At 48.2% G+C, this 25,444-nt stretch overlaps 1 protein-coding gene across 1 annotated transcript in view; it reads left to right on the plus strand.

The window, feature by feature from the left end:
• The window catches only part of TESMIN (testis expressed metallothionein like protein), a 1,510,092-nt gene that overhangs the window by 154,708 nt on the left and 1,329,940 nt on the right, over positions 1–25,444 (plus strand). Inside the window, exon 5 of the mRNA XM_085644767.1 lies at positions 10,015–10,539. Coding sequence (XP_085500893.1) covers positions 10,042–10,539 — 498 coding nt within the window. The 5' untranslated portion in view covers positions 10,015–10,041. The remainder of the gene's footprint in view (positions 1–10,014; positions 10,540–25,444) is intronic.

Genomic DNA, 25,444 nt, shown 5'->3' on the forward strand with positions numbered 1-25,444 from the left:
CTCAAAACCATAGTTTATACGCTGATCTCAGCAACTTCAGTCTGATTTTTAAAATATACTTAGGGTGGCCAAACTTATAAAGACACTGGTCGTGTTCGGTCACTGCTTTCCAATAGGGGGAATAAAACTCGTGTTTTTGAAAGAGATTCCTGACGTTCTTAAAGTGGAAGGCTTTGTAGTACATCATGAGGTCTGGGCTGGCTATCCCGCCTCGATTTTTCTTTTGGCAGAGCTTAATCCAGGCTATCCTTACCCCTTTGGAGGCCCAGATAAAGATAAAGATGTTAATTTCGCTCTGAATCTTTTTTATCCAAGCTGATTTAAACTCTAACGGGATAGCGTTGAATACAAAAGTAAACTTTGGTAGGATAGCCATTTTAATAACATTAGCTCTCCCCATTAAAGTAAAGAATAAGCAGCTCCATGATTTTAATAGTTTCCTCATCTCTTTAGCTTTTAAATCTAAATTTACTTGGGCAATTTCATCGATATTTTTTGCGACTTCGATCCCCAAATATTTAATTTTGTTTTTAGATTCTATCATTGGCGTTGTCATATTCCAATGTATAACCTCAACTGGTTTCATGTCTTGCTTATTTCTTTGTTTGGGTGTTAAACTGGTACTAATGAGGTGCAACCAATGCTCAGTCAGTATTAACAAGTGTAAAACTAAAAAAATAATTAAGTAATACTATCACAAAATGTGTTGCATCATGCTGCATAATTTTACTTTTCTTGTTGCATAATTTACTCAACCCTGCTGCATAATTTGACCCTCCGCTGCAACATAATTTCAGTGGCCCGGATTATAGTTCACATAGTCCTTCCCTTGTTACACCCATAGGCACAAGCATTGCATTAAAAACTTTGGCTTCATGGAAAGTCTATCCACATTTTATAGTAGGGGATCCTCTTGAACATTTATTGCAGTTTTATCCTCATTTTTAATCTGATTTGAGTATCTTGCTTTAAAATGGAACCATTTCCAGATAGAATACAATATGCATGTATTTCTTGGGCACTACATTTTATAACTAACTTGGATGTTTGGTAGATTAATTGCTCCCTAACACTATTCTAAAGTTTCTTTTTTATTGTTACTTTATAAATGTACTGCTATATCTTGACCTTCTCATCAGCCCATTTTGCAACCCACTGACGGTATTAATGGGCCTCCAGATGAGGTGCTGTCAGACTTGACTCTGCTTTAATTTCAGCTGATTTAAAGCAGTTTCCTTTGATTTTATGAATTTGCTAAAGGGGATATTCCATTTACTTGTGATGATGTGTGCGCTATCAGTATTCCATGTGTTATTTATTAAGTTAGGTTTCCTGAATCATGTGAACAAGAATTTCTCATTTCTGACATTTTTAGACATTTATAAAAAAAAATCCACTTCTTAATTTCTTCCTAGGTGAGCTTCAGATAAATAATTTGTGTTCAGCAGTATCAGAAATGTCAATAGAACATCCGACCATCCCATATAATCAGTATATAATCTATGTAGGGCAACCGATTAATGGGTCTAGTTTTTTCATATTTATACCGACACACAATTGCCCCCTAACTGGCTCATATGGAACCCATCACAGTTTCACATAATACAGAAGATATCACTCCTCTCAAACTGCTAGCTTTTAGGGACCCTACCTGGCATTCAGGAATAAAGTAAATCTAGCTGGAGGCAAACATTACAAAGGAGTTAACACCTGCATTGCCAGCCCAGCCTTTCATCCCAACGCTCTCTGCCTTCCAAGAAGTAAAAAGAGGGAAAAGGATATCCCTCCACCTCAGCCTTAAATTCATGTGGATCTGCTCTAATAAAGGACAAAAGAAATTTCGGATATTTCTCTGCGCTTGTTGACATGGATCTCACTGTGGCAGTCCATCCTCTGTATTCATAAAATCTTTGATGCCAAAAGTAATATAACATCTCTAAAATACATTGCATAAATTAATGTATTGTACATTGCTCTTCCTGCTCAGTTCTTTCTGCACATATCACGGTGAAAGAAACTTCACATAATAGAGAATAAAAACATTCACTTCTGCTAATAGACTACAGCCTTCAGCCTAGAAAAGTAAAGTTACACCTTATCAGAAGGAAAGATTCAAGTGCCAGCAGCAGGACCAGCGGATGAAAATTCCCAATAAGTTTCTGTTTTACAGAGAGAGAAACACATGCATATTTATTGTAGTGCACATTATTTAAAAGCCCACAGTTACCAACCCCAAAATAAAACCAAGTACATTCTTAGTTTGTTAATACACTTTCTCACAGGCACCATGCCTATCATGTGTTACCACCACCAGTAGCCTGGAAGAGATCATAAAACCAATCACTTCACCATCCTGTACTCTTACATTAGGTCTTTTAATGGTCAGTGCGCAAAAAGGTGCCTGCTTTTCTGCCATTTGCAATGTGAACTTCATGACCCAGAGTCCTGAAGCTAATTATCAGGACGGCTTCCAACCAGTCCTTGGCAGATGCTGCCCAGTCACCAAACTGGCTCATTCCCTAACTGGGGCAGTCTCAAAAGGCTAACCAGACCACAATCTGTCAGGCAGTAATTGGCACAGCCACCCTGGCAAGCGGAAACCAGGCAAACCAAGAACAGGAGAGATTGGGCCAGAACCAAAATAAGAGTTCACAATAGCCAGGTCTGAATGAACACCAGTAGAAGAAAGACAGTCACAACTATAGCAACCACTGACAATGGCATGGAAAAGCGGTCCAAAATCAAGCACAGAACCAGACCTACTCTGTCCCTGTAAAACCCACAATCACAACCAATAGAAGAGGATCAAGTAGAAGCAAGACTCTACTGTGAGAACAGGACCAAGAGACCAATACACAGCCATGGAACAGTTGATCCAGAGATGAGGAAAAAATGGCCCAGAATTGGACGAATGAAAAGATTCATCCTTAAGAAAAGGAAGAACTACACCTTGATGTGGCTCAGAAAAATGTCCTTGCCAAAGGAAGATGTAATATGTCTGGAAGCAGCACAGAAATGAATGCCATGTGACCAAAAAAAGGAAAAAACCCAAGCTGTAATTCTAGTTCCCCCTTCATGGATTCCCCTTCATTTATTTCCCTTCATGGATAACTGCACCCCTGGCTGTCCCCTATATCTCAGTGGATAAGAGTTTCACGGGGAGTCTATTCTAGAATTGTGTGGCTGTGACTGGTGCAGGGCAGTGCAAGTGCGGCAAATCTAGAGGTTTCAAATGAGCACCGCATAATGTCCTATGCAGCTTCTTTTAAAAGATTAAAAGACCACCAATGCTTTTGCTTTTGTTTCTTTAGGAGCTTGAAAAACGAATTGTATTTTTATATAGTTTATTCAAAAGTGGTGCGGGATTGCGCTAGGAACTAAGATTATTATCATAGTGGGTAGACACCCTTGATGGAGAACACCAACTACAGGAAAGAAACTTCTGTAGTAGGGGATCTCTGTGATAGTCATAATCTAGTGAATAGTCCCGCCCATGTGCGCGGACCCCGGAGCAATAAAAATAATCTCTTAAGGTGTCAAATCATGCAAACCTGCATCCACCTTTAAGAGAGAATTTAATTTAAAGACAGATAATGCAGCCTATACCCACAGGCTACACTGTCCAGTACTTCAACTAGAATTCCTCCAACATCCACAAACAGCACTGCCTGTCCAGCTTTTCTCCACACAGGAAAAAACCCTGCCTCTACCAGCAAAAGCCTCTGGAATGATAGAGAGGAAGGAATGGACAGACAAGCCCCATAGGCTGCCATTATGTGGCTGAGAACAGGATACTGTGCCTTTAAGAAAACTTTCCAGATTTCCAGAACCTTCCCAGTATCCCAGAATGCACAGCAGGTCCCTTCTACCTTCAGTTCTTTTTTCCGGCTCCTGCTAGCAGGACCCTGGAGCATTAGCTCTTCATTTTTTTTTGAGCTTTTATTCATTTTTAGTGATTTTTTTTCTGGATTTTGAGTTTCACTCGACGTCTTTGGCCTTTTTCTACATTCTGCTGTGGTTTTTTAGCAGAATTTCTGCAGTTGTCTTGCCTCTATACAAGGGCTTTGACTGCGGTAGGAGATAAAGGCCACAGCTGAAGCTCACAGAGTTTGTCTTCTGTGCTTGCCTGTGTCTTCTGTCTTTGACACCTGTCTAGGCATCTTCTTCAGCCTCTGGGTCTCCTCTACCACGTCCCATGCTGTGGTCAGCATCGAGGACGGTGACGTCGAGAGCAGGTATGACACCGAAGGCTCTCCGTCGCCCCAAGAAAAAGCCCACGTCAAGGAGGGCTTGACGTCGAGGGCTTGACGTCGAGGGCTTGACGTCGAGGGCTTGACGTCGATGCATGACGTCGATGCATGACGTCGATGCATGACGTCGATGCATGACGTCGATGCATGACGTCGATGCATGACGTCGACGCCTGACGCCGACGTCTATGCTATGGCGTCGACGCTTGACGTCGACGCTTGATGTCGACGCTTGACGTCGACTTCGGCGATGCTTGACGTCGACGGCGATGCTTGACGTCGACGGCGATGCTTGACGTCGACGGCGATGCTTGACGTCGACGGCGATGCTTGACGTCGACGGCGATGCTTGACGTCGACGGCGATGCTTGACGTCGACGGCGACGCCGATGCTTGACGGCGGCGCCGATGCTTGACGTCGACGGCGACGCCGATGCTTGACGTCGACGGCGACGCCGATGCTTGACGGCGGCGCCGATGCTTGACGTCGACGGCGACGCCGATGCTTGACGTCGACGGCGACGCCGATGCTTGACGGCGGCGCCGATGCTTGACGTCGACGCCGATGCTTGACGTCGACGCCGATGCTTGACGTCGACGCCGACGCCGAGGCTTGACGTCGACGGCGATGCTTGACGTCGATGCGACGCTTGGCGTCGATGCTTGACGTCGAGGCGATGCTTGACGTCGAGGCGATGCTTGACGTCGAGGCGCAGTGATGCTCGGCGTCGAGGCGCAGTGATGCTCGGCGTCGAGGCGCAGTGAAGTGAGGGTCGACACCGCTGTGGTGGTGACGTCGCAGTGATGGTGATGTCATGGGGAGGTCCCGTTCTGGACCTCGCTCCGTAGGGAGCCTATCATCATAGGCGGGGACTTCGTTTTCCCGGCAACGTCGACTCTCGACGCTGAGCTGGGGTTGGACGCAGAGGAACCCTTCGGAGTCGGGGGCTACTTATACGTGGTCCGCTCAGAAGCGAGGGACTTTGGTCCCTTCGCTTAGTTGGGAGTGTCTGCGTACCGGCTCACCATCTAGGTCGCCTCCTGCTCCGCCCCCACGGGTGATACCACGGGGATGCCGCAGAATTCTCTCCGGCTCATCTCCCATTCTCCGAGGGGCCTGTGGCTCCTCAGCCGGCATCGGTCCCATGGACTTCGCTGTCTTCCATATGATCCCGTCGTCACCGTTATGGAAGGTCTCGGGTCAGGCATGCCAGGGATGCATCTTACGTGAGTAGGGAGAGGGGCTCTCCTGCTCTTACGAATTTCCCCCTTAGCGGGTTGTTCACTGGGGTGTGGTTCTTGACTTCCAGTACAGGAAATTTCGTATGCGGTCACCGGCCAGTGGAGTCTGGCTTCGGAGCGGCCTGTATAGTTGACATCAGTGATGCGTAAGACTCTACAGATGAAACCTCTTGCTGGGCCGTTGTGCTAAATCCCTGTGTGAGGTCCTTCCCCAGAGGGTGGATCTCCTGCCCAGAGACAGGGATAGTCTAGAGGGCATGATGGGATATCTTCTTCGGCTCTGCAGCAGATATTTCGCTTCAGGCGAAACCTGGGCGTCGCCATGGTTTTGTTCTACGGCGACATACTTCTCTTTGTCTGACATCTCTGAAGCCTGCGGCACAGCAGGGTGTTTCTAATCTCCCGCTCTCTGCCACAACTCTTGTGCTCCCATGCGGATAGCGAGGTGGCCCGCATGAAGGCCGAGGCAGAGGCTTTGAAGGCTGTAGGTGGGGAGGGGCATGGAGAACTGCTTAAGGCCGCCTGCCCTCTCCAGCGGCGTTATGCCTCCCAGATTTTGTTTCTGCGGTCTCGGGCCGCCATTGAATCATTCAGGTGCTGAATGTCATGCGACTCTTCCTGTTCTCCTCCAGCCCCTCCAACTCAATCGCGCTAGATGCGCGAGTTGTAGAAGGAGGCCACCACCCTCTTCCAGTAAAGGAAGATAGGATCGGCTCCTCGGGGACGGAATGGAATGGGATGGTACTCGCTGTTCCTTCTAGTGTGCAAAGGAGACATGACCGAGTTTGGACCCGTGTTCGGCGGGCGACAAGCCGACTCGTGGGGTCAAAGAGTAATAAATTCCGGTGGAGGTCCCTGCATTAGATTTCCCCTCAACGTCATCAGGGAGACGTACTATGCGCATTAGATCTGGAGGCCACAGATTCTCACGTACCCCTGGCGGGGAAATTATCGCGAGTTCATGCTTTTCACAGTGGGCAACGACCATTATCTTTGCGTTGTGCCTCCTTTCGGCCTGAAGCCAACACCTCGGAATGTTCCATACGCAAGAACGTAGTGGCTGCGCATATGAGAGTAACAGTGTCGTTGTCTATCCGTTTCTGGACGACTGGTTGATCAAGGCAGCTACTTTCAGGTAGCGCGCCTGCATTTCACTCGGACTTTCTCTCTCTTACTTCGTTTGGGCCGCCGCACCAACCTCACGAGGTCTGTCTTGGCTCAACAACTGTGTGTCCTTCGGAGGGGAGACACTCTTCGATCCTTCGGAAGGCTCGAGTTCTCATAATCATGCCCTCCCCTACGGTGGGGCCGGTCTCGCCTCTGACGATTGGTTGATCAAGGCAAACTCCTTCTCGGAAGCACAAGCGCACTTCCAGAAGACGTGCGTTCTCTTGAACAAGCTGGGGTTGCACATCGACGTGTCCAAGTCTGTCCCGACGCCGGTCCAGGGCATACAGTACGTGGGGGCCTCCATCTCTACGCTGTCAGTAAGCGTGTCTCCTTCGGAGGAGGGACGAGTGTCACTCCTTCGGAAGACTCGGGCCCCTATGACCGCTCCATCGACAACAGTGAGGAGGGTGTCTTCGCTGCTGGGATCGATGGCGTCATGTATCTTCCTCACACATGGCTGCACATGAGGCCACTGCTGGAGGGCTTGGAGGATCGGTGGGATCAGAGGACAGGTTTCTTGGGACGACAAGATACGGCTGTCGCTACATGCTCTTCAGTCTCTGAAGTGGTGGTGTTCGGTGGAAAACCTCCTCAGGGGGTTCCCTGCCACAAGGTCATTCCCACGAAAGGTGTCGTGACGGATGCGTCTCTCCAAGGCTGGGGAGCGCATTCCGGGGACTAGCAGATTCAGGGAACGTGGTCCCCGTTGGAGTCGACGTACCACATCAATTTCCTGGGACTCAGAGCTGTCTTCCTGGCACTGAAGGCCTTCCTGCCGTCTTTCCAGACCAACTCGCTGCTGATACGGACGGACAATACAACCACTATGTATTACCTCAACAAGCGGGGGGGGTCGAGATCGCGCACTCTGTCGCAGGAGGCGCAGGCGATCTGGCACTGGCTTCTGACCCGAGGGCTGACGATTACGGCCACGCATCTGCCAGGGGTGCGGAATGCTCAGGCGGAAGCACTGAGCAGGCTGCTTCAGGAAAACCACGAATGGGTCATAAACGACGAAGTACTAGGAGAAGTCTTCGCAAGGTGGGGGACTCCAGACGTAGATCTGTCCGCCACCGCCAAAACCAGCAAATGCCGAGACTTCGCATCCAGGTACTACCAGCGGGGGACGCTGGGGAATGCGCTATGGATCGATTGGTCGAACTGCTTTCTGTACGCTTTTCCACCCATTCCCCTGATTCCGGCGGTGCTCATCAAGCTGTCCCAGTCCAGGGCGCGGATGATCCTGATCGCCCCGGAGTGGCCCAGGCAGTGGTGGTTCATGGACCTTCTTCACCGGTCTCTCCTTCCTCACATGCGGTTGCCGTGCAGGCCGGACCTTCTCACGAAGTTCGGGGGGCGGATGGTGCACCCCAACCTCTCGTCTTTGAGTTTGGCGGCATGGCTCCTGAAATAGTGCAATATGGCCATCTGAATCTACCAGACGATTGTATGGACATTCTGAAGGAGTCTAAGCGACCTTCCACTAGGACATCCTATGCTTACAAGTGGAAGAGGTTCTGTATCTGGTGTAAGTCCAAGAACTTTGATCCGACAACATGTAAGGAAGATGTCATCCTTCCGTACCTTTTACATCTGGCGCAGTCTGGCCTTAATTTCCATTCCATTAAGGTTCATCTGACTGCTTTGACTGCTTACAGGAAATGTCCTTCACAGACTTCCTTCTTTCAGATCCCTGTGGTCAAGGATTTTTTGGAAGGTTGAAGAAAGTGTTTCCTCCTGTCAGACTTCCCTCGCCTTCCTGGGACTTGAATGTGGTGCTGTCCAGACTGATGAAGGAGCCTTTTGAACCCTTTCACAAGGCTTCATTGCAGCACCTATCCTGGAAGGCGGCGTTCCTAGTGGCCATTACATCGGCCCGTAGGGTGAGTGAACTTCAGGCATTATGTTGTCAAGAACCTTATACTGTATTTCAGGCTGCTAAGGTTGTGATGCGTACTCACCCTAAATTTCTTCCTAAGGTTATCTCTGATTTTCATGTCAACCAGACCATAACTTTACCTACGTTCTTTCAGAATCCCTCTTCGCCAGCGGAAAGGTCTCTCCATTCCCTGGATGTTCGGAGGGTGTTGAAAGTTTATCTGGATAAGACCAAGGATATTCGTAGGTCTGACCAATTGTTTGTTAATTATGGCTCAGTCAGGACTGGTCTTGCGACCTCTAAGCAGTCCATTTCTCGGTGGATTGAGTCCTGCATACAATTGTGTTATCAAAAGGCTACTAAGACCTTAGGGGGTAAACCTAAGGCTCATTCCGCCAGGGGCAAAGCTGCCACGACGGCTTTGCTGCGAAATGTTCCGATTGCGGAAAATCTGCAAGGCGGCCACTTGGAAGTCGGTCCATACCTTTGCTGCGCATTACTGTCTGGACACGGATGCCAGGGCAGATGCTCAGGTTGGGCAGGCTTCGCTGCGGAATTTGTTCGCACAGTAGTGGTAGTGTCTTGTGTGTTCTCCACCGCTTTTGTGTGGGGATGGGCTTGCCATTCTATTCACTAGATTATGACTATACACAGAGATCCCCTACTACAGAAGGAGTAGTTTCTTTTCTGTAACTCCAGTTCTGTAGTAGGGGTATCTCTGTGATAGTCATAAGCGCCCGCCCTCCTCCCCGGTGGAGAGATAATTCTTCATGTGAGGAATGCTACAGGTCTGGCGTGCTACGCCTTCAAAAAGAACTGAAGGTAGAAGGGACCTGCTGTGCATTCTGGGATACTGGGAAGGTTCTGGAAATCTGGAAAGTTTTCTTAAAGGCACAGTATCCTGTTCTCAGCCACATAATGGCAGCCTATGGGGCTTGTCTGTCCATTCCTTCCTCTCTATCATTCCAGAGGCTTTTGCTGGTAGAGGCAGGGTTTTTTCCTGTGTGGAGAAAAGCTGGACAGGCAGTGCTGTTTGTGGATGTTGGAGGAATTCTAGTTGAAGTACTGGACAGTGTAGCATGTGGGTATAGGCTGCATTATCTGTCTTTAAATTAAATTCTCTCTTAAAGGTGGATGCAGGTTTGCATGATTTGACACCTTAAGAGATTATTTTTATTGCTCCGGGGTCCGCGCACATGGGCGGGACTATTCACTAGATTATGACTATCACAGAGATACCCCTACTACAGAACTGGAGTTACAGAAAAGAAACTACTCCATCTTTAGCTACCTAACTTTAGAGAATATTGTACAGGTCTGAAAAAGTTGGAACACCTCTGCTGAAAGACATTAATAGAGGTAAGTAACGTTTTTTTAATTCCAATTTAAATGATATCACTTAAGATCCTATGTCATTTAAACATTTGGGTTCACGGAAATTGTTTTTAAAAGTCCCATGTTGTTTTTTTACAGGTTAAAGAGGTTTACCAATATAAGAACATGGATGTAGAAATGGCATCAATTTCTCCCTTTGACCACGAAGAGAACATATTGTATGGTGGAGTATCTGGTACGCAGTGCAAACTCTTAGAAGACCACTTTGATCAAATTGGTCCCATCGGCTACCAAAGCAGCAGCAGCTTGAAACGGGAAGTGGTTCTCAATTACGATGAAGAAGAATTTTCTTTCACAAAAGACACTTGTTTAAATACTGTTGCTGGAATAGATAACTCTAAACATCTTTCTAATAACACTTTGAAAATTGAGTCATTGTATGAGGTTGATACCCATTGTGTATTTGAAGATCACCAGCGGCAACAAGAAATACATCTTTCATCAGAAGAAACAATTCTTCCCTGTCCATCTTACCCACAGAAGCATTCTTGCAATGTCCGGTTTTTATCTTCTTTCTTAACTCAGCATAGAAACCATTCATTATTACCACTGGATAACTGGACTCATGGGGAAAAATCATACCATAATGTTAGAATGATACCGGTAAGAGTATTTTATTTTGTTACTAAACAGCCTTTTTCTAATGATATTCTGAAGAAAATCCATAGCTTGTTGCTAATTTACTTACAGTGCCACAAGAAAAGTTCAGTTAACAGATCGAAAAGTTGCCCCTTCGGTTTATATAGTGTCCTCTTTTAAACATATTACCTTCCAGGGAATGCCACTTAAAATGCTACCTTCAATTGTTTTTTCTTTAAAACCTATATTCTGTGAGTTTTAAAATAGAACTTGGAAACTGTTAGACCTGGCACCATTGGCGTGGGTCTCCCTTGCATTTTTTGCTGTTGCCTCATGTGTTTTTGCTGGTTATAGATGCTTTGGGCACTGTGCCACTGCTGTTCAGTGACACAGTGCAAGTGCTCCCTATGGTAAATTGATGTATGGATTAGTGACTCCATGATTGGCTTGATTGGTTTACTTGTCAGACCCTAGTACAGTGCACTGCGTGTGCCCAGGGCTTGTAACCAATGCTGCTGGTGGGCTTGCAGCACTGATTGTTCCACTCACCGGAGCAGCTTGTAAAGTGTGTCTCAGGTCTGCCATTGCAGAGCCTGTGTGCAGTCTGGTACTGCCATGCTGACTGGGCAAGTGCACCCACTTGCCAGTCCCTAAACCTTCCCTTTTATACATATTAGTCACCCCTATGGTAGGCCCAAGGGCAGGGTGCATTGTAGGTAAAAGGTAGGACATGCCCAGGTGTGTGTGGCATGTCCTAATAGTGAATTACAGCAATTTTCGTTTTTCACTTTTGCAAGGCTACCTGTTCTCCATAGGCCAGAATGGGCAGTTTGATTATTACATTTTGTAATCCTAACTGACTCAGGGAACATGGTAGGAATTTGAATTTAGAATGTCTGAACTCAGAATGATAAAATACATCTTTTAGTGAAGTTGGTTTTAACATTCTGTTTTTGAAAATGCCACTTTTAGAAAGTAGGCATTTTCTTGTATAACCATCCAAACCTGCCTCTGCTAGGCTGTGTATTCCTTGTCTGGAGTTTGAGTGACAGGGGCTGGGGGATTCCAGAAGACAGGGTGAGTCAGCACAAGGCTGAATAGAGAGATCTGCATCTAGATGGGTGGAAGGAGTTGAACCTGGGACCTCAATAGGGCTGGGCCATCCCTCCACAATGCTGGCTCCACCTCCTGTGGTGTGTCTGATGTCCCTGCCCTGCTCTGTGAAAGGAAAGTAGGAGACATGTCAACAAAGTGGTCCAGGACTGACCTAAACTGGTTTGGACTAGGCAAAGGCCTCTCTGCCTTCAGAGAACAAAGAGAAAAGGAGTATAAATATTGGGACCCAGACCCAAGAACTTTAGATCACTTCTGGGAATCAAGGCGAACCTTTGCTGAGGAGAAGAACCAGGAAGCTGAAGGAGGAGACTACCCCTGTGCTGTGTGTTTGGGGGTTGGCCTGCAGTGGTGGCCTCATTACCAAAGAGAGGAAACAGGACTGAGTGTGCTTTCTGTCAACTTGAAGAAGAATCTCCAGGGGCTTGAACTAGAGCTTGCCTCCTGCCTGACGTCTCAGGGATACAAGACTTCACCAACCAGCTCCCCCCTGAATTCCCTTGCTGGGAATCGAAGTGCCTGCTGTTGTGCTGCCCTTTCTGAGAGACTGTACGCGCTTGGAGCTGTAAGCGTGCCGCAACAATGAGAAGAGTGTCGCTGCCGCAGCCGCTGTCATCGCATCGCCGAGGAAGCGAGCCGCCGCTGCCGCTGTCATCATCGCATCGCCGAAGCGCGGCATATCGCCGGAGAAGCGGGACGCTGCCACAGAGGTCATCGTCGCATCACCGGAGAAGCGCGTCGCAGGGCCTGTCGCGGCTCGAAAGATCATCGAGTCGCCACACGGCCGTCGGGCGTGCACGCATCATACCAACGTTGTCGCATCACAACCTAGACGCCATTTTGTCGCATCGCACTAGAGAAGAGTATCAAGGTGCCAGCGTGTGGCATCGCACCGGAGAGCAGTAAGAAACCGACGCATCACCTTCCCACACAGTAAGGAAGCGAGCATCAACTCCCCTGCGCAGCAGTAAGGAACCGACTCATCCACTCCCCTGCGTGTAAGGAACCAACGCATCACCTTCCCTGCAACCCTTTTGTTTTCTTTGAGCTACGTATCTAAGGTACATTGAGAGTAAAGTGTCGCATTTACAACTTGAGAGAACTGAGCTATTTTATAACATTTGAGAGACTATTTTTGTGTACAGTATTGTGGATTTTTGTCGTTTGGTCTTGTGTTAAGTCTATATAAAAATACTTATTTTTATAATACAACTTGTGTGGTGTCCATTTGTAGTGTTGTCACTGTATTACTGTATGTGTTCACAAATGCTTTACACACTGCCTCTGAGATAAGCCTATCTGTTCGTGCCAAGCTACCAAGGGGGTAAGGAGGGGATATGTTTAGGAGTGTAGCCCCTTACCTTGACTAGACGCGAGGGTCCCTATTTGTCACAGGTACCTACCTATGCCAACTAGAGACCCCCAAATCTAACAGAAACATCATATCTTTTATAGCCTTCTATAATTAACTGCTAGAACCCCTTGTCCCTTTTTACCATATTCGAGAAAACCTATAATTGTTTCCCTTCTGGCACATAATAGAGTTTTTGAGCCTTTTGTTCAAAATTGTCAGCCAGTTCTATGTACTAACCATGCATCTCTTACAACTTACTACTGTTTATTTCCTTTTATTTTTGTATTTTCATTAGCCAATAAAGTCAACATACATTTGTATTTCATTCATTAGAACAGAAAAGCAAAATATTAATCTGAGAGGGTTCGTTACAATTTCTTTCACCCTGCGCTTTCAACATATTTCACAGAGCTTTAATCGTGTCAGGGACCAAACTTTCAAAGAAAAAAAAATGTTAGAGCCCTTTAAAAGAAGAAGAAAATAAAGGGTAAGCCATCAGGGGAAGAGTGGACATAGGACAGGGTATGTTAACATATAAATTGGAGAGGAGGAGACGGATTATTGTAGATACTCTACTAACGCCCCCAGATCTTAGTACCTAGCCTGCGTTTCTGAGAACCCTTGAGAGCGTAGAGGCTATACTCTAGATTGCATATGGAATAAAGTCTACCCCTCCACATCTAGCCACCGCCACAGCTATAAATAGAAAATACCTAAATTCATATATTCCCTGTGAATCTACTAATTCCTCCACCACTCCCAACATCATCCCAGTAGGTGTAATCCCTAGCCGCACCCCTGTCACCTCTGTCAGAAAGAACTCCATCTTATTTATAAATTGTCTCAAGTCTGGACATTCAAAAAACATATGGAGGCTATCAGCTTGATCTGCTGCACAGCACGTACATTTACCTTCATTTCGACCCCCCCCCATCGTGCAATTTTGGAAGGCGTGTAATACAAACCATAAATAGTTTTATAATGTTGCGACTTAAGACTGAAGGAGACCAAAAGCTTTTCTGACAGTGCTATTGACTGTTGTAAAACATTCCCTGCTTGATTTAATCTATTATTCCATTTGAAGTTCTGTTTTTCCAAGATCATCCCCTTGCAGTTCAATGAGGTTCTGGTATAAAATACCAATCCTCCTGTGTTACCTAATTGTTTCCAGCAAGTTGCTTTTTATCGCCAGATTTGATACATCTTTTGTAAATAGTCGCGAATTTGTAAATATTTAAAAAAAACATTTTTGGGGAGATCATTTCAGATATTAACAAAGTATATGTCTTAATGCCACTACAGTCAATTAAATCTCCCAAAGTCATCAATCCTTTCCGTCTCCATCTAGCCACAACATTGTCGGAAAAAATAAGGGGTGGAAATGCTAAAGATGAAGTGGGTGTATAATAATTACATTTACCAAGCTTCAGATATTTCGGGACTTGTTTCCACACTTTATAAGCGGCTTGCATCACCTTAAAATGAGTTTTTTTATAATAGCTAGGTTCCAAATTTAAAAATAGATTCCTCTCTATGTTTGAGCCCAGTAACAACTGAAAAATATTCGGAGATACTTCCACCTTTCCCTCTATTTCCCCAACCAACAGAATGCCCATTTGTTGTAACATACAACCCAATAATAGAACAAGAACTTCGGAACAGCCCACCCCCCTCGAGATCGAGGCAAGGTCATATACCTCATTGCTCGCCGGGGTTTGCCTTGCGCCCATAGGAAACTACCACAGATGGATTGTAGTTTTTGAAGTTGCTTCACCACGAGTTCCAAGGGGACACACCTAAAATAGTACATGACTTTGGGCAGAATATCCATTTTTAGAACATTGCATCTCCCGACTATCGATAAATGTAAGCATTCCATTCTATCCAAGTCTTTCTTAATTTTCCACATTAACGGCTCCCAATTTGATAATACCATTTTGTCCAGACAGGCATTAATACGGATCCCCAAGTATGTGGCCTCCTCTGTGACCCTGGAGTCATTACTGCAGACTTGCTCAGTGCAGAATATTTGCGTTTTTGTAATATTTAATTTAAATCCTGATCCTTCCCCAAATTGAGCCGCTAATCGTTCAATCTCTTTAACCGTTTGAATTGCATCCGGCGAGATAACCGCAATGTCATCTGTGTATGCTAGTGTGGTAACCTCCAACCCAGGTCTTGCTATCACATTATTTAACCTATGTTCCAATAGATTAAAAAATGGATTAATATATAAGGCAAATTATATTGTAAACTTTTTACTAGCTACAGCACATTCAACAATTACCCAGCTCCCATATTTGTCTGCCAGATGTCTCCCAACCTTTACATTTTTTTTTTAGCCAGAATAGCCACCCCTCTGTTTGTAGTCCCTTGCGATGCAAAAGCCAGTAGCTCATACCCTAATTCTGTGAGTACCTTATATTTAGCCCAAGGGATATGGGTCTCCTGGAGACATATCACATCAGGAGATACATTTTTGATTTCTTGCTCTACCCTTTGTCGTTTGGACCTCTCATTAAGGCCCCGGACATTAAAAGAACATATCGAGAACGAGCTCAACATTAACTTTCTTTAAATTCAAAGAAGCACCACCCTCTCTCCCAACATACCAAATCATTTCTTCTCATTTGCATAACCTCATTTATTGGCTTTGTATTTCCTTTTCATCTTAAGTAATGAAGACAAGTATGTTTACTACTGTTTTCTGGCAAGCGTTTAAAAACTATTACTTCTTGCCATTCTTGATTGCTTCCTTTTATTTCCAAAGGAAAAGTATCTGGCGTGCCAAAGGCACAGCTGTCTGTGCCTGGATTGCACTTGGACGGTACCCAGCTCCAGGACCCCTGGTCAACCACCCACCAACCACTAGCCCCCCTGCGACCCTCCATGCCATTAGCCTCATCTCGCTGCACTGCTGCAGCATTACCCTATGATACATTGGAGGAGCCTTCACCTGCACCTCTAGCAGATTCGCATACATTCTGCCTCCTCCAACACTCACCACTTCTGTGCCTACAACACCAACAGCACCCACCACCCCATCCACTCACATGCATACTCCTCAACATATGCTCACTCAGCAAGCACACATGGAGATATGGGACCTGCTCCAGGATCCCAAACTGGACCCAATCACAGAAAAGTGACTGAACACAGCCTTGGCACCAGACATCATCAAAGCAATCTTGCCTGGCTAGGAGATCACCAGCATAGGTCCAGAGGTGAAGTCACCGTTATCTTCCATCACACCTTCTCCTGAACCACCTTAACAGAAAGTGGGGCATATTCTCAAGGACACATCGCGGATTACCGGCACTTTTCCGCCACGAAAGTGGCGATAGATTTATCGCCCTATTCACAAGCCTGCGCTAACAGCCGGCATCGTCAGTTTACCTGCGATAGCTGCTGCTAAAAACATCGCCAAGGCTGACAGTCACAACTAACGCTAATCATATGCAGAGGGGGTGTTCCCATCCAAAAACTCACAATAACACCACTTCGCGATATTCTCAACGACCAGCCAGATCGGCGATGCAGGCCAAAAACAGGCGATAAGGCACGTTAGCAGCAGGGACTTAAGACCTGCTTTTTATTGGTCTTAAGAAGGACAAAAACCTGCAGTAGAAAGGGAGCCCAGCCCAGAGCCACATCTGATGACCAACAGATGCCATTGAGCTACTAATCATGCAGCTCGGAGCCCCAAGAGGGCCACAACACCCACCACCCCCAGTACCACCCCCATCCCCAGGACCAGCCCCCCCCCCCCCCCGGACTACGACCGAGGCAGTGCAGAACAAGACAGTGGACCTTCCAAAAATGCACCAGCCTCAGAGACTTACCGCCAGAGGATGTCATTGTCAACTACAGGCTAAAAAGGACAACCATCCTCCGCATCCTGTCCCACATTGCCCACAGGCTGAGAGTACCAACACAGCGGACAAAACCAACATCCCTCCGCAGACAAAGCTGCTGCCTGTGCTGCACTTGTTTGCCTCTGGTACCTTCCAACCAACAACTGCCAGAGTCGGAGGAATCTCACAGCCAGCCCTATCAAAGTTCCTCACACCTGTCCTGGATGCCATCATCAGATTGATACCCCAACACCTTCAATTCCCCCACACTGCGCAGGAACAGCTGGAGACCAAGCAAGGCTTCTACGCCATAGCTGGCTTCCCACACGTGTTGGGGGCAATTGACTGCACAGATGTCCTACTTGTGCCCCCTGCTGACACTGCACACAATTACCGCAACAGAAAGCACACGCATTCCATCAATGTGCTGGCAATAGTGGACCATTGGGGACTGTTCACCAATGTCGTCGTCAACTTCCCAGGCAGTGTGCATGATTCCTACGTCTTCCGACAGTCCATCAACAACCAGCGCTTCCAGGATGGCACCTATTGAAATGGACTGCTCGTTGGTAAGTACCAACGGAACACACCACACACCACACACCTCAACTCCATAATCATACAACTCACAACTGTGGGAATGCACACATAATGTTGGATGGCGGACCCCGAGGAGTCGGCGAGACCACCAAGGGGGGGGGGCCCTCACACTGCACGAAGTAGCCGAGCGCTGCAGAGAAGCCTCCTGAGAGATCCTTCTCCTATCACGTACTAGCACAGTAACACCACCACACAGGACTCAAGGAGGTTGTCTCAAGACGAGCAATACTTTTATCAGCACTTAAAGGTTACGAGATCAATATTTACACGAAAGGGATCGAGGGATCCACCAAAAGTCTCAGTGTCTCTTTTGAAGGGTAGGGGTAGCGGGACAGTCTTTGGCAGGAGCTCGGTACGAGGGTACCTGGGGCCCAGTTCTTATCCTCAAGCTGGAGGACCTCCGGATCCCGGAGGGGTCGAGCCGCGACGGCGTCAGCAGGGCTCTGGCGTTCAGTTCGTGGGGAGCCGCGATCAGGTCAGCAGGGCTCTCAAGATGGTTTCTGCTCAGCTCGAGCCGCGACGTCGTCAGCAGGGCTCCGAGGGAGGTTTCAGCGAGGTTGGGCCGCGACAGCATCAGCAGGGCCCCGATGTTCCGGAGGGCTTCAAGGTTTCCACAAGAAGGAGCCGCGACGCAGTCTGCAGGGCTCGTGGTAGTTCAAGCAAGAGTTCTTCTCCGTAGGGTCGGCCGCGATTCAATCAGCAGGGCTCTCGACTCCGGGATACAACTGCCGATCTGTGGCGGGGTCGCCCCAGATATAGGTCTGGAGCCCTTTGATGTCCGGACCCTTGCGCCCGGGGGGGCGGAGAGGCCGGGTGGAGGTGGCCAGACGCCCAGCAGGAGAGGCGCCAGGCCCAAGAGAGTTGCAGGGCGATCCCACCTAGGGATGGGAGGACAGTTGGGGGTCTCATCGATACTGCCCTCCGCCGGGGGCGGTGAATGGTTCATGTGGCACCCCCTGGCCAGTTCTTGGTGCCTCGATGTCGGGGCTTCGCTGGGGCCGAGGCCGGGTTGAGCGGGGTCGCGCCGGCTGGCGCACAGAGTCACGTGGATGCCAACAAGATGGCGGAGCCCCGAGGGGTATGCGACCTCGTGCGGCTCGGGATGAGGGGTCTCGGTGTAGTTCGGAAGGGTGGCCCGTGAAGGCCGGGGCGGGGAACGGGCACAATCCACGGGGGTAAGGACCACGCCACGAGGCCGGGTCCAACACATAACAAAATCACATACAACATACTAAACAACATGCCCACCTACCAGACACGACAACACAAGTAACTATGGTAACAGGGGCCAGACATGTAGACAAATCATCCACAAAGCCATAGCCCCTCTGCCACACAATTGCAGAATGTGGGGATAGGTGGGAACCAAGAATGTGCGAAGGAGGCAAGTGACCCATGAATAAGAAAGTACACAATGCCAAGTGTGGTGGTGATGTGCTGGACAGTCTTGAGTATGCAGAGCACAGACATGTCCATGTTGATATATACTGCTGGTGTTTGTAGTGTTGTGGACAGTGGACGCAACCATGTTACCTTAGGCAGTGGGGAAGACCTTGGACATGTAGCTATGTCGCCCCCCCCCCCTGTAAGCGTAGTGGGCTGGGCCGGCGTACACCAGTCCAGCGTAGGAGTGTGAATATATAGCCCAGGGCTCTGGGCGTGTTTCACTTCTGGGATGGCCACCAAAGTAACTACTGCGTGTGTCTCTGTGTCTGCCATATCCTTACCATAGGCCTACACACACGTGGCCGACCACCTCCAACAGACAAATCTACACTGGCAACGCGGTGGCTACGTCACACACCACCCAGCGCACATCTCGTCATCGCCTGCAGGGGCGTGTCTACCAGGGCAGCGCCCCTCACCCTTCCACAAGGCTGCCGCCGAGACCGGTGGTGCCTGCCCGATCCTGTGCGCCTGCTGCACCCCAGCCCGCTGGTCCCCAGACCCGTCCGGCGCCCAGCGGTGATTGCCTGCCCCTGTGCACTCAGGCCTCATTGCTCACCTGCCAACACCGGCGTGTCTCCAAGAGAGCCCAACACGTGCAGGTGCACTTCAAGACCGAGGCCTGCGAGCTTGGCAGCCTCCTCAGCCGATCGCTGGCTTCCGTGCACCAGGCCCCCAGCGCACCCAGCAGCACTGCACCGCGGAGTTCTGTGTGTGCTAACTGCTCCCTTCGGCCTACACTGTGAGCCAGCAGGTCTCAGACAAATCCCTTCCAGTCCGCCCCAATAGGCCTACCGCATCATTGCAGGCTGCACACCCGCTCGGCTCTTCAGGTGGGCCTACTTCAGTGCACCGCAAGTCATCGCCACGTGGCGGTAGGCCCGTGCCGGCTGCAGTGCCTCAGGTGCCACTACCTCTGTGCACCACAAGTCACCGTCCAGCCTCCAGACCACGGCATCATCGCAGAGTGCACACCCGCTCAGCTCTTCAGGTGGGCCTATTTTAGTGCACCGCAAGTCATCGTCCAGCCTCCAGGCCATGGCATCATCGCTGGCTGCACACCCGCTCAGCTCTTCTGGTGGGCCTAGCTTAGTGCACCACAAGTCATTGTCCATCCTCCAGGCCACAGCATCATCGCAGGCTGCACACCCGCTCAGCTGTTCCGGTGGGACTAACTCAGTGCACCACAGGTCATCACCACGTGGCGGTAGGCCCGTGCCGGACGCAGTGCCTCAGGTGCCACTACCTCAGTGCACCACAAGTCATCCTCCCGTAGGGCTACCCCACAAGTCTGCCTCCAGCAGCCAACAGCATGTCCTCGGTAACGCCACTGGAGCCCTTCACAGTCACGGAGCCACCCCCGTACCAGGCAGGCCGCTGGAAAGCCTGGGTGGAACCTCTAGAGACGTACTCTAAAGCGCACAACATCACAGCGCCGTGGCAGCGGACCACGCGCAGGCGAGTGAGGATTGTGAAGAAATGGCCCTGGGCTCTGGGCGTGGTTCAGTTCTGGACTCAGGGCGTGGTTAATTTCCGGGCTTGCCACAAACAAGACTATAGCATGTGTCTCTGTTGTAGTATCGGCGCCACCTGGCCCTTAATCGACAATGTTGCAATGTAGCATGCACCCGGAGGGCGGGCTCGCCCGAATGGATAAATAAAAGAGCACAAGTCCGCTCGGGGTCTTGGCTCATACATGCCAACTGTTTTGTGTGTATCTTCATTGCCGCAGCATAAGCCAAAGGCCTAGCCTCAATAGCAGCTCGAGTTCAGCCAGGCCTGAACTCTACATCTGTGTCCGCCCCATCCTTACCATAGGCCTACACACACGTGGCCGCCCACCTTCAATGGCCCACATTACAGTGTTGTTGTCAGGCTTGCGGACATGCGCAGACAGGCATGACAATGGTGTGCTGTAGGAGTGCAAGTGATGCAACCGCGCAGCGCACTCAAGTAAATAGGCTCGGGGGAGGGAGGAGCAGCTGTGAGGCCAAGTAATACACATTGATCTCGCACATTTGCCAGAAGCAATACAGGGCAAACATGAATACCAAAGTCGCACAAATCACACGCCACACAACTTGTGAGTCTGCCAACACAGCATGCAGAACCAGCAATTTACACTAATCTCACTTACCTCTCACAGGGATCAAGGATATGCACTCTGCCCGTGGATGATGGCACCCCTCCAAGCCCCAAACACCCCAGCCCAGAGGCAGTACAATGTGGCCCACAAACATACCAGGGGCATTGTTGAATGCACATTTGGCATGTTAAAGTTACGTTTCAGGTGCCTGGACATCACAGGTGGAAGACTCCTGTACAGCCCAGAAATAGTGTGCAAGATGATCATTGCATGTTGTTTATTGCACAACATATGTGTACGCACCAATGCCCCATGGATCCAAAGTCCAGATGCACCCATCGATGATGAGGAAGATGAGGCAGGTGGACCACACCCCACTGCAGCTGCTGCTGCAATAGCCAGAAGGAGCACAATCATTAACAATTTCTTCGCATGAGCACGCCACATTGTGACTGTCCTTAGCAATCATGGAACAGTACAAAATGACTACGTGAACAGCATGTGCAAATAAATTCATTGCAACACACATTCCTTGTGTGCATGTCAGTCCTCTGCATTAACACATCACTCTGACAAGTATAAGTGCAACATTAAGTACTAACAGTCTCACGAATAGCAAAAAGATGGTGGGTATGGCACCTCTGTACAGAGAGGCTGTTTAGGGTGTCACGTATTCGTATGTCAAATGTAGTACGTAATCCCACTCATCAGCGTATCACGTGTGTACAAAAACATGACATGAAGGCTGTCATTGGTGTCCAAGAAAAGACAACAGGGTGTCATTTGGATTCAAATATGAACCACCCTGATGCAGAGATGCACTCTGTAACTCAAGTCCCACAACATGAGCAACATGGAAGTAACGGGAATGACGTCAGGGGTTGTTTGTGCACATGGATGTGTCAGAGTGTGACCTGCTCCTTTACGGATGTGGTCCACACTCAGTCACCTCAGTGTCATGGCATGCACCACGTCATGATAATTGGACTGCAGCCATGCTAATCGTCATGCAGTGTCACGTGCATTGTTAGTGTGGCCCATGGACCCACAGCTTTGCTGGGTTCAGCACATGTGCATGGGTTTGTTGTGAAATTAGTGATGTGTGTGGAGGGCCCCCTCTGGGCACATTGTCGACGGGGGCCTACTTGCTGTTTCTCTGTGTGCTGCGGTATGCCAAGGAGATCAGGGGCATGATCCAGAGTCATCATGGGTGTGCACTGTGCTATACTTAATTGTGCGTGTGTGCCATTGTGCCCATCTCCCCCCATCCCCCCAGTCCCTGGTTGTTACTCACCCTGTTGGGTCAGGTCATGTTGAGCAGTGTTCAGTCCCCTAACTCCTGCCACTGTCTCCCCACTGATGACTGTGGACACCATTTCCTCCATGTCATCTAGCTCCTGCTGTGGCGCTGGACTCCCACCTCCAGTCTACATTGCTGCTTTCCGGTTGTTAGCGAGTTTCAGCTTGGTTTTGAGCTTCACATCATTCCAGCCCTTCTTGGCACTTCACTCCGACTGCATTCACCTTGGACAAGATGGACTGCCATATTGCATTTATTGGTGGTGTTCTATCACCTCCATAATCAGGATCTTGTTTCCTGCGGACTGAATCTCAGGTTCCTCTTCTTCTTCTCCTTGCCATTCTCCTTCCCCGAGGTCCCTGGTTGGTCTTCCGGTGGGTTTGTGGGATTCTGGTTGGCCTCTGTAGTTGCTCCGGCTTCCTCCATGGTGCTTCTCAGTTCTTTGTTTTCTTTTTGTTTGGCAGATTTTATGGTGAATTTTCCCGCCTGACGTGGGAATAGCAAGCCTGGCGCTGATTATCGCTGATATTTTTATCGCTGTTGGGCCCATTGCAACTTTTTTCACGTTCGGGTTTCCTTTTTTATCGGCATCCCAGTAATTGTAACGCGGACATTTGACGTGTTATTGGGGCACTATCGCCTGTTGCCGGTGTGTTGAGAATACGCCGTAAACATGGCGTTAGTTTGCCGCGATAGATGGCGTTATGTAAAATTGCGTTAGCCTAGGTTGGCGATGATTATCGCACGCTCTTGAAAATATCCCCCACTGTGTCTAGCTGCATGGAGCACCTCACCTTCAAGCTACAAATCACAGCTTGTTTTACCTTGTGCAGGTCCCTTGTATATAGACCACTTGGACCCCATGCCAACTTTGCCAGCGACATCACAGACTTTGTCGCACCCACCATCAACAAATTCAGCCCCTTCGCCCTCCTAGAACACCTGAAGTTTCACTTAGAAGACCCCACTGACCCCCAACCAATTGCCTTACTGGAGAGTCTCGACCTCACGCAGCACGTCACCGGACACACACACACCATCTGACACCTCCTGGTCCCGATCGTCTGCTTCAGAAACATATTGGTCAACAAACCGTTGCCCATCACATGGACAGACCACGCCATCATCTGTGTCCCGTTCCCATCCCGAACCATAAATACCCACACACCTCCACTGGACTAGCCCATCGCTAGTCATAAAATATTACAGAAAAGGATTAAGCTGTGAAAACAGGAATGAAAATAAAGGTTCAGGCTTCCAAAAATTCCGAAACTAAATAATTCTAGCCATTGAAGGATAACCGGATCAAGAACCAGGATTCCACTTCGCATGCACTTCTCTGGAAGCCAAACATAGAGTTCTAACGAAGAGCTTGCAAACGCTGCAGTTTGTCCCTTTATTCTGCCTGACTTCCGGTTTCTTTCAAGGCCATTTTTGGAAATCGAAAGTACGACGGGCAATCTTTCTTGCAGCATAGCGGCATACCCATATTTCAAATAGGTACATTTCTCTACATTAGGCAATGTAGCCTGACACTTCTAAGGTTTAAAAGATTGTCTGTAAGACTTCTGCAGCGCTTTAATGAAGCATTGACAATTAACTGGAAGAGTGGCAGAAAAAAACAAAAGAAAAAGTTGGATTATTTGGTACGAGCAGCAGTTTTCTTCTGAGGTTCAAAACATTGAATCCAAACCTACCACTTGCAAAGTGCAAATGACACCTTTTTGAACAGTTGCTTGAGGAAGCATCTGTTTCTTGCTCCCCAAGTAACACAGTTTTAAAAGAACAAAACGTTCTCTTGAATACTTCCTGATGCCAAAAAGGTCAGCAAAAGGAATTCAGACCTAGTTTATACTTTAGAACAGCATACAGGTGGGGGAAGATTAAAAACTGAAGGCTGATGGGTCTACATCAGATGTTCCTGCAATTTCAATGATCCATTTGATCTGTCGCTAAGACATATTTTTCCAAAACCCACTCATGCAAAGGCATAGAAAATGCTTAAGATTCAAAGTAAGAAAAGCATTTTTCCATTCAAGATACTACTATTCTCCCTCCGATATTCTCCTAAAGTCCTCTCCAAGTGCATATCAGTAGTGAAAGACGTCCCCAAAATGCTATGGATCATACATTCTTAACTGGATTGTATCTGAATTTTATTTCACAAGAGAATGTCCTTGAAGAATTTAGCAGTGAAATTGATGCTAAGTCTGAGAAATAGCTTGGAAAAGTCAACTGCATCCACAGTGCTAAAGATTTACTACGTGGTAGTGTTGATAGACTTAAGCGAAACGGAAGAGTATCCTTCTGAGGATAAATGTTTTTATCTGAAGAAATGTTAATTCCTGTGCACGTGGCCTCACCCAGGAACTTGGAATATCTTGTCTCTCCAATTCTTAGTACCCTGTGCAAGAGTACATTTAAGACCCTCTCTTGAGAAGACAAATTCATGATGTTGGTGCCAAAATAGTAATTTCCCTGGTAGACAAAGGGCAAGGACATAAGGAATTGAGTCCACTGTGGGCAATTATTTTATTCACACACAATAGTGACAAAGACTTCCCTACCAGTGAGGGAAGCTATAAGAAATTGGGTTATTGATTGAGGGGGTTGAAAGCCCTACTCAGGCAAAAACCATGCCATGAACGCAAGGTAAGTGTTTTTTTTTTTTTTTTAATATTACCTATCCCATCATCTGTCGACCTCAACCCGCACCCGCCCCGCCCTGCACTCGCCCCCGCCCTACTGCTCTGACCTGGGCCGGCCGCCACTGTTAAATTGGGTTGTCCGTTATGATTTTGAGGTCAAGAACCTCTTCTTTTACCTAGAGGAGCGCACCAAGTGTACCCTCTAGCTTGACATGGGATTCCTGTCTATGACCTGGGCTGTTAACGTAAAGTGGTGTTGGCAGTGTACCATTTTTGGATCAACCGCTTAACTGCGGTGGACAAACTGTTCACGTTCAATTCAGAACATTTTCAGTAGGGTGGACATTAATGGTTCAGTCACCGCAGTGCAAAAGAAAATCCATCTGATGCTGGACAGGGACGGATGAAAACTGTGATCATATGAAATCAATGTGGTCTTCGCATGGTCCCTGGTTTGGCCTAATCTTGTCTCATTTCATCAGCCTGTTGGGCAAAACATTACAGACAAAATGTCAACAATTGCTATTT

Source organism: Triturus cristatus, chromosome 3_1, assembly GCF_964204655.1.
Source record: "Triturus cristatus chromosome 3_1, aTriCri1.1, whole genome shotgun sequence".
Classification (NCBI taxonomy): Eukaryota; Metazoa; Chordata; class Amphibia; order Caudata; family Salamandridae; genus Triturus; species Triturus cristatus.